The following is a 13,072-nucleotide window of genomic DNA, read 5'->3' on the forward strand; positions in this document are numbered from 1 at the left end:
GTTGAATAGCAATGTCGCGCGTAGCTCGTGATATTGTGTTATATACAAATCCAATTTTAAGCACAATTGTCAGTATCGTGGACATTCACCGCACTGACTAACGATGTTCCATGCCCCCAACCGTATAGAGAGCCTCGCGTAAATATAGTAGGATGACGGCCATTACAGCTGATACGCGCACCGATGTACCCTTACCGGCATCCTCCAAATCGTGTTGGAACAGCAGTTTAACGGCCCCGCACGGTTTACCATTAATAACAGTAACAGTCACATGCGCCGTACCAACCACCACGGGCATGTTAGTATAGGCGAACCACCGGTACGCATGTTCCCAATACGCGTCCACCCTTGTCACTTTAGCAAGTAAAAAGCCAGCACTGCTCACAGCAGCAACCCCTGACCTGCACAGTTCACACGCCGCACCTTAACTACCTCAAATAGCAACGACAAGTATGTGTGTAAAGGCGGAATTAGCGATTCAAGAAAGGTGCGAGAAGCTGTGCCAGGCATCGTCGTATAGATCGGCATAAACCACTACAGCGTCTGCTCACCGCCCAGCTCCGTGGGATGACAACGGCACGACAAGAACCGGCCCTAAACTCTCGTCCTTACGTCAACCGTCGATCACATAACCTTCACAACATCGTCATGCTCAGGAAACCTGAAGAACGATGCGGGTGATACCTAACGTGCTACCATGTAACCTGCCCGGGTGCAAGCCAAATTGAACACCCAAGGACTGGCGAATTATATGTCCTTCCTGTCCGCCCAGCCTCCGCACTTTCGCATCGAGGCCACCACCAATACCGCCATAATACCGAGACGGCCATCAATTAAGACACATCGAACCGGACACCAACGTAATGAAAACACAAATAAATCGCACCGCATGGGCCAGCAAGCTGTTACGCTACCGCGTGTCGTTGACCTCGTCCCATGCCATGAAAATAGTGTCTGTACGCCAGACGGAACCTTGCAGCAAGAGGAGACAGCAACAAATGACGACAAGCGATGAACGGTGGTTAAGCTGAGCTTACCGCGATTGGTTCTCAAAACCCCTGCCAACCGTGCATAACCAGCAATCATCCTCGGTGGCCCCGTTCGGCTGGAAGCGCGCCGTCTACCGTCCGTGGGGATACATATGGACTGGACGCCGGCTTACCAGTTCCTCAGCGGAGACCACATCTTGTCTCACTCATACTTCGTACGTCAAATCTGATCGTGAGACCCACCGTGGTACTCGTGCGCCTCTTAACGGCCGTTACCAATGACCACCAAACCAATGACGCCGCCATTGACATTTATCGTGTCATTCATTTGCCCTACCAGATATATGCTTAACGAGCCCACCCCACACCAGCAACCGACACCGAGGGACATACGTCCTCCAAGCAATTCCCCCATCCAAAGCCAAATCCGCAGCGTTCCATCCGTGCAACATGTGTGCACGTGCAATAAAAAGCGGTCTGGCAACTCTTGAAAACGACGCAAAAACAACGACTTTTCTCTGTAACATCGCCACCTAAGTAACCAGTGAACTTATATCCACGCACCACCTTCCAACGCCTTCCAACGCCTGCCCTTACCTTACCACCATCACCAATGTGCCACGCAGCTGCAATAGCACAGCGCGGAAGAAAATTGAACGCCATTCGTTTTGTCTTGTGCGCAAGAGCGCGCTCTTGGACCCGACCGCCGCACAGTGTACCCGGGAGATGGGGCAGCGCGATGGAATGCCGCATCCGCTAAACGCAACACTCCCAAGGACCCCAGTCAAGGGCGCATTGCCTTCCATGTCCGTATCCCAGTACAGGCCCCGAACCATGAGCAGGCACCCAACTTGGGAAGGCCAAGGAAGGCTCACGATTTCCTAAGTCGCAGCCCCGGCCCCCGGCCTGGCCGTGCGATTCGATGCACCATCCGTCAACCACCGCTTCCATAACATAGATTACCCGTAAATGTTCAACCCTCATAAAGGTACACAAAATCAGCCCACATTCCCAATTGGTATTAAAGATATGTGGCGGACCCTTGTTTTCAACTTGTTGTTGGGCCCATAGCAGCCCCACGCGATCGCGACCCGGCATACCAGCCACCCCGGGAAACGGATGCGCCAAATACAAAGATGAAGCGTGATTATAAAACCCTCTATGTTGCGACTGGTGTACATCGGCCCCTTGATTACCACCTGTATGAACTAGTGATCCACTGTGGCTGGTTGCCCCCGGAGTGCCACCTGCCGTGCCAAAAGCGAGCGCTGAGCTACATGTCTTAATCAAACGGGATCTGCCAAGGCCGCGCAGACCTGTACATCTGCCAACGGACAGACAAAAGGTCTGTTGCGGTCCCTATCCGTCGAAAGCGCTAGCATATTTTAAAAATTCCGACAAGCAGGCTCTAGCTGCAGCACGCGCTGCTTGTACAGCAGATGCACCTTATTGCGGTACGCAATAGGCACAACATCTTTATTTCTGAATGCACTCTTCCCACACGATGTAAATACTGAAGAGGCTAAAGATAACCACACACACAGCACACACTGGGAAAACAAACAAACGGCGACGACTCCCGCAGCAGCAACCCACGCCATGGCGCCTCACTGAAGCAGTTCGTACGTTCGCAAACTTCCAGTAATTAAGAGAATTAGTCGGTAGCCTTCTCCTGCACCTGCACCTGCTGTTGCTGTTGAGACTGTTGTTGCTGCAACGCCCGAGACTGGGGCACCGACTGCTGCGAGTGAGCGGAACTGGATTGACCATCACTGTCCCGCCCAACCTCCACCTTGACCGGCGTCTTGGAAGGTGAAACCCGGATGGGAAGGGACCCTGCGGCGGATGCATTACGCGGTCGTATCCGGGGCCAACATGTTTGCATGTACGACTTGCATGGCACATTTCGTAGGTGGACGGTGATCGCTTTGCATGCTCTTCGTTGGGAAATGGCTGGAGAGGGTAACCGTAACCACCCTTATCAGAAGGTCGGCCATATGACTAACCCATCTCTTCATAGGGCAAGGTTCGGCGCTATTCCTTCTGTACTCGGGTGCATACGCTGGGGGACAATGTGGCACCGGAAACCCATTTAGCTGTGAGGGTTGGCTTGACCGAAAGGTATAGCTGCATGCATGGCGGCTGGTGAGGGTATTGCGGAACATACCCTGTATGCGAGGGAGTGCATGGGGAAAGCCAGAAGCAAAACATGCCGGATATGCCCAGTACGCACACTCGTAGCTAGGGTCCACACACGTTCATAGGATTATGCAAGCTGCCTGGACGGCATCACGCACTCCTCTCCGGCCTAGCAACAGCATCCAGCAAGCCACCTACCGAGGAGAGCGCCGCTGCAGTTGAGCGCCGCCAGAGCACCCTCCGCATGCTGGAACTGGGGGTCAGCCAAGGATGTAAGGAAATGGATATAACGTACTAAGAAGCTCGCAGATATTGCATCACCAGTTGAAGGCATCGGACCCAGGAAAGGACGTGAAAGTCGCTATGCGCCACATGCCGCGAGGATTCGAGGCACTCAACCACAACACATGCCCCAAGAGATCACAGGTTGTGACTCCCTGTTGACTGCACGCTAGGCATAAATCGAACAGGCGCATCGAGGTTGGATGAAACCGGAGACAGCTCACCTCCACGAACGCAATCCGCGTAGAGTGCGCGTAGTCGCCCAGCAGTCGGATCCGTGAGACCTTGCCTGTGGCCAAAAAGGCGAGGGGACCACGGCAATGCTGGAAATGTCCTCTCCCAAGCCGATGCCGTGCAACTTGGCAATCCGATCTTAAAGCATATGGCTTTGTAACCATGGCATGCAACAGCGTACATTTATGATTCGCAGGCATGGTCGTCGTCCGGCAATCCCGCGGATGCCGATCTGCGCGTTTATCGGAAATTCTGCCAACGCATCGTATCATGGATCCTACACATGGTACCGCAAGCACCGGACGCGCAAGCAGCAAAAGGACCAACAGGACCCACCGCACAGCGACTCGAAAAACGCCCGCACGTCGTTCTTGTCGACCTTTTTGTCAATGTTGGCGGCGTACACGGTGCGGCTGCACCGCTCCACCTCATCCGGCGACCGCGGCATAAGCTCCTGATTGACCGGCATAATCGCGGTCTTTGACGGCAACACACGCAGCGGCGACTTCCCCAGCACGCTGCCCGTCTTCTCCAGCGCCTGAACGCAGGGCCCGAAATGGGGCGAGGGCAAGGTCAGCCGACCAAAATTTCTTCAGTCATCCGGGAGCCACCACCCAGAACTGCAGAGACGCAGCTCGGGGATCAGAAAACCCCGAGTCTGTGTGACGCGGACGAGAAGGCCGCGGGGTTGGAGTCTGGCACACAAGGCCAATACTTCACGGTGCACTTACGCCAGGTATGAAGCCCGCCGTATGCACGGGTATGAGTTTTCCACATGCGTCTTGGGAACCCCAAGCCCGTGTAAGACGGGCACCATACCGCACACGTCGACATGTCGTTCAGCTTGAGGCCCGACCATGCAGTGTGCGCGAACTCGCTACAGGCGCAGAGGACCCCGAGCCCCCCACGTGACGCACGTCAGGACATGGGCCAGCACCCGCTAGTACAAGAACACGGCTGTGCCTGGCAGGAGAAATCATTCCCTCAGCCATGATCTAAGTCCGTTCCGTTCCCTTCACATGCCGGCCGCGCCGCAAGTCCCAACAACGGAGGCCTCGTGCATGCACGAGTATCGCACCTTCGTTGCGAACTCCACGTCCGCAAACTCAATGAACGCAAAGCGCATCGCGCTATTGGGATCGCCACAAATGCGGCAGTCGACAATGCGACCGCAATCTGAGAAGAATGCCGCCAGGTTCTCCTCCGTCAGCGTGCAATCAACGTAGCTGATGTACACAGTCCGTTTGATATTCTCCTCCAAGCCCTTCTGCGGCCTCTTCTTCTTCTGCATTTGCCCCGGCCTGCGCCCGCTCGGCTGCTGCTGGGGTACCGCACGGCCACCCTGCACACGGAGGCCCAAGCGCAGCTTACATCGCTGATCTTCGACAGCTACTTTGCTAGGCTCAAACTGCGCCCTTACCCGTCCCTGTCGACCGCGACCCTGCTGCAACTGCGGCGGGGCTTGATAGTAGTATTGCGACTGGGAAGGTCCCGGCCCCGCGACCCCACCGCGGACGAAGGCGCCTGACGCGTGAGCCGGCATGGGAGGCCCACGCCCTCGAGATCCTCCCAGCTGCAGTTCATTCAGCCGCTCGGCAAGCGCAGCTGCAGGGAGGTCGGAAACGTTTAGCAGCGTGGTGGTAAGGTCGCTCGTCAGCGTCGGACTCTTACCGGTCGCGTCCTCCTGGGGCACCGCTGTCATGTTCCCAAATGCATATCCTCGGAGCCCATCGGAAGTTGGCATCGCCGTTATAGGTCCTACAGACAAAATTAGTCTGTGAAGTCCCCCACGCGCCAGCGATAACCTCAGACGGCGGACTTACCAGGCGATGGATATCCATAGGCCGGTCCAAATAGCATACCGGGAGCTATCATCCCAGGCGCGATAATCCCTGAGCACAAAGCAATTGAAGAGTTATGTTGGGCAATCCCTCCAACGACGCGTGTCAGGCCAAATGCACCACACCGGCAAGACATAACAACGTCTTTAAAAGTCGTTATCCTCCATACCTGGTGGGTAAGGCATAGGAACTGGCACCCAAGCAGAATGGGCCTGGCCTTGGTGTTGCATTATGAAGCTGCAAGCAAAGAGCAGAACACGAGCTACACTCACAACTAATTTCTAATTGGAAATGTCAATTCAGTTGCCATCCCGAAGGCTTTGCCCAACCTCCTACACGTAGTACGTTGGTACGGACGCTCGTAATCCTAAAATCAACTATGGAAGCTGTCTAGCCCGACCAACAGATGCGGCACATCTCACCTCTGAAATTTATTTGTTCAGTCCTGCGAAGCTGTCACATACACGTAGAACGCCATTACGACAACCACAGCTATAGCTGGGTTTTGTCGAGAGTTATTAGGCAACTATGACTTACATCCCTTCATTTATAAATGAATTTTTGCACGAGTCAGTCAATAAGTTGCAAAGGAGCAATTTCTATCCCTCTTGATCCTGCATTCGCATATGATCATGGTCCTGCAAATTGCTCAGCCATCTTGACTGCGTGCAGGCATACAGGGTTTGTCTCATTTGCAATAAATGTTTTGCTATACAGAAGAATGGTTTCAAGGAGCATAAATGCTTGAAATAGTCGGTCGTGGGACAACTAAGGCAAGAGCTCTCAGTGACGAGATAAGGAATTGGCACAACAGTGAGTGCTGGTGTTTCGACGGACTTTCATGCTGCTAACACTCTCAAACGATTGGTACAACACTACCGGCGTCACGAAAGGATCCGTGCTTGTCAGACCGTAGCAACGCATACATTTAAACAAATATTGTAAACAATTATTTTTTATTCGTGAACCTGTATCAGCCTGTGGAGTTGCATATCTTAGCGGTTGAGACGTACTGAAGACGAATAAAGGCCGCTGATGCTAAACGTGTATTGCAGCTTCTGTCTATGATTTGCCCACTACAAAGAACAATGTAAGCGTTCGGGTTCATCTGCGATCTGCGCCCCGCTGGTCTATCCAAATCCGCGGCTGCACTACTTTGGCAACTACGTTGGCTTACAGGACCTGTGGTCCAAGAATTATTCGAGAAGTATGCTGTTGCTTTTCTGTAAATTTGGAAGGACACTAATATGCTTTATCTTTCCACGTGCGGCGTTGTATGGCCAGGGCACGTGGAGAGGCGTGAAGCAGGGGCGTCCATTTGACCTTTTAGCGGCATGCGTCCCCGAGCAGTGACACGGATTTTGAAGTAATCCCTGCTTGGTCAAAGTGGTTGACCTTAGTGACGTACATTACTACATTCGCAAATGTGCGCGTTGCAAGCAAAGTAGCCGTATGTCATTCCTTCGTCTGTGTTTCTTGAACAGCAAGAAGCTTGTTTTAAATGCCCTCCTTGTAGACACCGTCAATGAAACCCTTCCCAACACATGGAAACGGTCTTGGCTTCGTACAGAATTACACGTAACATCTCTTTGGGAAGACGCCAGAGGCGCATTACCATATGGCACAATAGCCTATTGCATATTAAGTGTAGCTTACGTGTAGCTCCTCCTGTGCTGCAGTGAAGCCCCTACCCGTGCTACCGGTGTGCCTTTCGAACTGCCTGCCTGCGGCTCTACGTTGGCAGAATACTGCTCCGATATGACAATTGTATTCATTGTTCGCTCTCCACTGGCCTCTGGATGCTTCATGAAATGGAGTCGGCTCCAACATGCATGCGCCGCATACTGATTGGTCAATGTCAATGCCAATGGCCTATTGGAAAACAGTACGCATACGTTGTGTAAGAGATTGTATGCGCTGGGGCGGAGAAATCGAGTCTCGTGGCGCGACACTGCTTTGCATGTGCAGGCAGGGTGACTAGCCATGTACTTACAAGGGGTGAAACAGCGTATGTGCAGATCTTTAAGTTGTGGTCTATCCAGGCCTATGTAATGCTTTCTCAATTACAGAGAATGCAGCTCAGTGCACCCAGGCAAGCGTTTGCAGTACCGATAACCCTACACTCCAACGCATGAGAACGGGTTTGAAGCTAAATGGAAGCATCTCGTAATGTACAGAATGTAATCTTTCGTCAATGCCCCCTGTCACGCTATAGAGACTGCAAGCGCTAGGTCGAGAATGCGAGGCTAGTGGCCCACAACTATGTGGGCAAAAGCTCATCCTTGCAAAACTCACGGATGTTGTATCCGCGACATAGTTAGAAGACGTCTTAAAGGCTGCTGGTAAATTCCTAGAGCCAACATGCCTCCAACTTTAAGGAGGCATGCAGGCCCAGCAGGCCTAATTTTCACGCTGTTGCTATAGGGCCGACAACCCGGATGACCAGCACGACTGTTGACGACATTATATGACTGTGGCGACTCAGCCCGAGCCCACTCCGCTGGCGGTGCCCCTGACCATGCCTACCGTTACTCGTTAGGAACCCCAGGACACAACAGCATCAGGTTGGCGGCCATTATGATCCAGACCGCCAACAGAAACACCTGGGACCTGCTCGATTCCCGACAGAGGAGCAAGATCCATAGTCCACACGCAGCTCTGTGCCGCGATAGCAGCACCCAAGTAGGTGCTCGAAACCCATTCACCCAAAGCCACCTCGCTCATTCATAGGGCACCACCAAAAAACACTGGCAACAGAATTGCAGCTCGTAATCGATGGCAGGACGAGGGCGGACTAGGAGTTGTTAGGCTAATTACGGCAGTGCTGCTCACATCTCTGCGAGCAGTTGTCGCAGCAGACCGGCGCTTGCGGTACTGTCCACCTTGGCATTAGCTGCGGGGAAGACCCTTGAGAAGGCGACCACCAGAAAGGGAAGCACCACGTCCAACATGCAGCGAGTTGCAGCTTTAAAGAGGGGCAGCTCGCTGGCGTTGAGCGCGTGCGTGTGGCGATAGTGCACCAGGCTGCCAGCTGCGTGTTCCAGTGCCGTCTGTAGCAGCCTGTGGATCCCGGTGCATGTGTGCGAAAGGGATTATGCCCGGTGCATGTGTGAGTTCACGCCAGTGCTTGTGTCAATAGGGAAATCTGCAACACCCAAGCCTTGCAGCCAGTTCAGTACTCGCTGCCGACGGACACAGAAAGGGCCTGCGGGGACCCTGCAGCAGCTGAGCACCCCGAACGAAATTCAATCGACTAGGTTGAGGACGCAGGGGAACCAAGCGGCAGACGTACACCCCTGAGCCCCAAGCCACAGCCCCAGCACCAACCCACCCTGCCAAGGGTTTGCTGATGGACAGAAGGGCGCAGTGCCGAAGCTCATTCAGCGCCGTGAGCACGCCATTGACGTACACCGCCAGCGGCAGATGCTCCATGATGACGTACGGGGGACCGGACTCGTCTTCTGCCGCCGTTCCAGCACTCGCCGTCGCAGCAGCGCCGGCCTCGCCCTCACCGACTGCCCCCTCACCTGCACACGGCGTGGCAACGTGCACAGCATTGCTGCAGCGGCAATCAAGGTGGTAACAAATCACGATGGCGTCGCTCGAGCAGGCAAATCATGAACATTTCTCCGTTATAAAGCAGGTTAGCAACCTCCGAAGACCCCGTGAATACGCACACATTGCCTCACCAGCCTCTCCAGCGGCCGTCGCTGCAGTGGCCTGGTGCTGGTGTTGCCTGTCGGTCCTGCCTCGGCCCAGCACCGGGGTCGGCATGGCCACCCACTTGTGCGACTCAAGTCGCAGGTTGAACCCATCCACAGCACTGGATAGGTGTGTGGCGAACAGCTGCAGCCCGCAGGCCTCGAACAGCGGCAACAGCAACGCCTGGAAATCCAGACCCACACGACTGAGCGACGACCCGCAGTACTGCGGGATGGCGCGGCGAGATGAGGAAGTGGGAACAGGGCCAGGCAATTATTTAGAAGTGTAATGCGCAGGAAAGAGCAACCACATGGTACTTGCAGAAAGCGACGTAAGGAAGGGTGGGTGGGTGAAGTGCGTGAGGTAGGGAGTTACACCTTCAGTTACACCTTCGAGCAACTTCCTCAGTCTTGTTACCATGCCACAGGAGGCGTACATAAAAACACGCACACATAGCACATACACGCACATTTCACTCCCTCCCGGTGCCCTCTTCCCCTCACTTGCCGTGCCCCATCATCCCTATTGCACTAGCAGATTTCCCTTACCATGCAGTGCTCGATGACCGACGCCAGGTTGCCCCCCTCCGTAATGGCGGGCAGGTGCTTCCTCAGCTGCTCCAGATAGAGGTTCACGCGGTGCTGCACCCACGAATACAGCATGGCCGTCTCGCGTAGATTGGCAGGAGCTGCGGAGGGGTCCTGAAGGGGCTCGTGGGGAAGGGCGGCACGGGAACGGCAAACACACGGATACATGCTGTGGGCGAAGAGAGAGCGAACAGCTAGAGGAGGAATTCATTGGGTTGCAGATGCAGCGGGAGCAGAACTGGGCCAAACGTCAGCAGGGTCGCGGGAGGGGCCTGCTGGAGCGTCTGGGCTTCGGCGTTGACGCGCTTTTTACGCTTTGGACGGGCCCAACAGACCCCCTTTCATCTCCTTTCCCCAGCTTCTTGCACTCACCACGCCCGCACCCGCCGAGGCTGTTGGCGCCGTGTCAAAGAAGATGGCCCGATATTGCATCACGGCGTCGAATAGGTGCAAGCGGTGTACGTCCGTAAGGTGCTTGACGTACTCGTACGAGTCGCTGTCGTCCAGATCCGACAGCAGGCTGGAGATCCATTCGTCTCGGCACTGCAGGAACTGCAGCCGCAGCTCCGCTTCGGAGAAGGCCCCAATGCGGCGCAGGTAGCCCATGACCCGCAGGCATTCGGGCAATTGGATGTTGGTGCGCAGACGGCCCAGTAGCTGCTGAAGCATGCTGCGGCCCACCTCGGCAACCTGCGGGGAGGAGAATGGGGAAGGTCCGAAGCTGGGGATGTAAGAAGAAAACCGCCGCAAAAAAACTGCCAATCCAACTCAACTCAACCCCGGTTTTCTCCCGTCTTGCGTCCACCTTCCTGACACCGTCCCCTGTCCCCTTACCTGTCTCAGCAGCAGTTTCACGACCGGCACATCCGGGTGCAGCAGCCCCACCCGGCTGATAAAGGACTGCAGGTCCAAAGCCTCGTCATAAACCCCATTCCGTACACATGTGTCCATCAGTTGAGGCACCTCCAACAGCTCCATTATAGTGGATTGGCTGACTGGGTGGCGGGAGTTTGAGGGGTTGTGGGGCGGGGGCCAAGAGCTGGAGAGGGCTGATGCTGACTGAAATGGAATGTGGAGGCAGGGTTGTAGGACAGGGAGCAGAACCTGTGTGACGTGCGATCTAATGCAGGGTCAGGCAGGTGGGGAGCTGGCAATGTGGTGCACCATGGGACTGAGATGGGATAGCAGCTTCCAAGCACCACCTTCCCTTGGAAGGGCGGTACTTGGAGGCCGCTATCTCCTTCCTAGACCCCTCCACACACACCTCCATATCCACCTGGACGCTCTTGCTCCTAAGTGCAGACCAGGTCGTTCCGGCACCTAGGAACCATAGCCGATAGCTGTGGCAGTAATTTGCCACAAGTGTGCATCAGCAGCCAAACGATATTCCTCTATCTCACGGACCGTCCCTCCTCCGTTTAATGTTTGTTGCATCCCCGTCCGCTATGACACACAGATCCGGCTAACCCCGGCATCTCAGCACCCACGCACTTGCGAGCTGCTTGTTGTGTGCAAACTGCTCCTGTACCGCCGCGGAGTTGGACGCAAAGGACTCGCAGGCGGTGGCGAGCTCCGGTGTAGCCTGGTGGCGGGGCGGCAGGGGGGGAGAGCGAGGCGGCGGAAGAAGGGTTGGGAACACGGGTGCGGTGAATTGGTGGAACGTCGGTGTAAGGTACGGGCTTAGGAGACAGCTGGAGGTGAGTTGCACAAGAAGGGCGGATGAGTGGGTGAGGGGAGGAGACGCCAACCATTACGATCGAAGCTGCAAAAAAGGGGCCAAAAGCTTCCGAACGAACAGGAGATACAGAGGAAACACAATAACTTGATCCTTCCATATTGCTGCCGCATTATTGATGGCATGCCTGCAATAGGGCGGCATGAGCTTCGCCTGGCGGAAGGGACTTGGCCGTGCTGCCACGCATTCCGGAGCATTACGGGCCTTAAGAACTTTTGTGCGGAGACGCCAGCGGCATCTGCGGTTCCCGACGACCCAGGCCTGGAAGAGGGGCCTCGGTGGAGGCCGGTAGGTGCTGAGGTACGGCCCCCCAGACAACTGGGTATGGAATGGCATGTGTGGCTTCCACAGCGACGCCCTACGCTCCCGCTGCTGCTGCTGCTCGTATTGTGGTCTCGCTGTTGTCGCTGTCGCTGCATCCATTATTGTAGACATGAGGGTTTTCCATCTTACACCTTGAGCCAGAACCGATGGCTGATGCGGTGCGAAGTGGAGGGGAAAGGCAGGTAACAGCCCCACTCGGGGTAGCTGGCTGCAAGACTGGATGCCCTAGGGATTTCGAACCACCATCGTGACCACATTTCAGCGGAGCTTTGTCGCTGCTGCTGTTGGTGCTACCCTGCGGCTGCCGCGTGAAGATGAAGAGCGCAGTGGCCGCGACACCCGAGGATGGGGGTTGAGCTACATGGGGGAAGCCGGGCAGCCCGTACTCCGTTCCCCTCCACAACACCCGAGGTGCGCACACCTGTGCGGAACACCATTCGTCCAGCAGCCCCCAATGCTAAACAGTGGTTAGGCTGGAAGCAAGGACACAGATCCTTTAGGACTGCCCGTCCGCTTTTCCCTCCTGCCTTCAGGGGCAGGTATGAGGAGGTGACGACCCCATCACCACCCCATTTCCCAAAGCCTTCATGCGCTGACCTGCAATAGCGAGTCCAGGTGCTCACAAACTGCCGACAGCTCATTGCTGACGCTGGTTAGGCAGTTGGCCGCGTCCAGGAATGCTGTGTACTGCGACACGGCTGTAGTCTGAAGGTTCCGCTCCAACTGCTCTTTTTCAGCTTTCAGAACCTCCGGCTCCTGCACTAGGACTGAAGAGGTAAAGCCTTCGTGGACAGCGGTATGACTAGGCGACGCCTGATGGCGCAAGCGCTCTAGCGATTTCACCTTGCGTAAGCGCTCCAGGCTATAAGACAGCAGCTCTGACATGTACATGACATCACCCTGCCGTTGTTGGTGCCCGCCTGATGTTTGTGGCTTCAGCACCTGCCCTACAGGCTTCACGGCTGTTACCACCTGCCCCTGCGTCATATGCAGGGGCTGTGGGCGGAGTGCTGCTGTGTCTGACATGATTAATGCTGGATATGCCGCTCTAAGGCATTATTTCGGCTTAACCGGCAGAAGGGAACTGTCCATCTATGTTGATCATAAAGTTCTCAACTTAACCCGAGGTACGGAGTTACGGTTACCTTCATTGCCAGGGTAACCCTGTGATCTGTAAGCGCTCTACAAGCCATGATGCTTCGGTTAGCTGAACATACAAACGTACGACAGTATGACGAG

General features: G+C 55.2%; 2 protein-coding genes across 2 annotated transcripts; both read right to left on the reverse strand.

Moving 5' to 3' along the window:
• Positions 1 to 2,643: 2,643 nt before the first annotated feature.
• VOLCADRAFT_56092 (uncharacterized protein) lies at positions 2,644 to 4,935 on the reverse strand (the record flags this gene model as incomplete). Its single annotated transcript, XM_002946535.1, has 5 exons — positions 2,644 to 2,825; positions 3,327 to 3,381; positions 3,635 to 3,699; positions 3,981 to 4,182; positions 4,723 to 4,935. The coding sequence occupies 5 exons, from the start codon at positions 4,933 to 4,935 to the stop codon at positions 2,644 to 2,646; spliced, it is 717 nt and encodes a 238-aa protein (XP_002946581.1).
• A 2,816-nt stretch (positions 4,936 to 7,751) lies between these two features.
• Positions 7,752 to 12,859, reverse strand: cog8 (component of oligomeric golgi complex 8; the record flags this gene model as incomplete). The annotated part of the gene is made up of 8 exons (XM_002946536.1): positions 7,752 to 8,545; positions 8,817 to 9,012; positions 9,175 to 9,412; positions 9,736 to 9,888; positions 10,147 to 10,464; positions 10,609 to 10,769; positions 11,266 to 11,356; positions 12,431 to 12,859. 8 exons carry the CDS (start codon positions 12,857 to 12,859, stop codon positions 8,314 to 8,316), a joined length of 1,818 nt encoding a protein of 605 aa, XP_002946582.1. The 3' UTR covers positions 7,752 to 8,313.
• Between the last annotated feature and the right edge of the window lie 213 nt (positions 12,860 to 13,072).

Source organism: Volvox carteri (genome assembly GCF_000143455.1).
Source record: "Volvox carteri f. nagariensis unplaced genomic scaffold VOLCAscaffold_3, whole genome shotgun sequence".
Taxonomy (NCBI): domain Eukaryota; kingdom Viridiplantae; phylum Chlorophyta; class Chlorophyceae; order Chlamydomonadales; family Volvocaceae; genus Volvox; species Volvox carteri.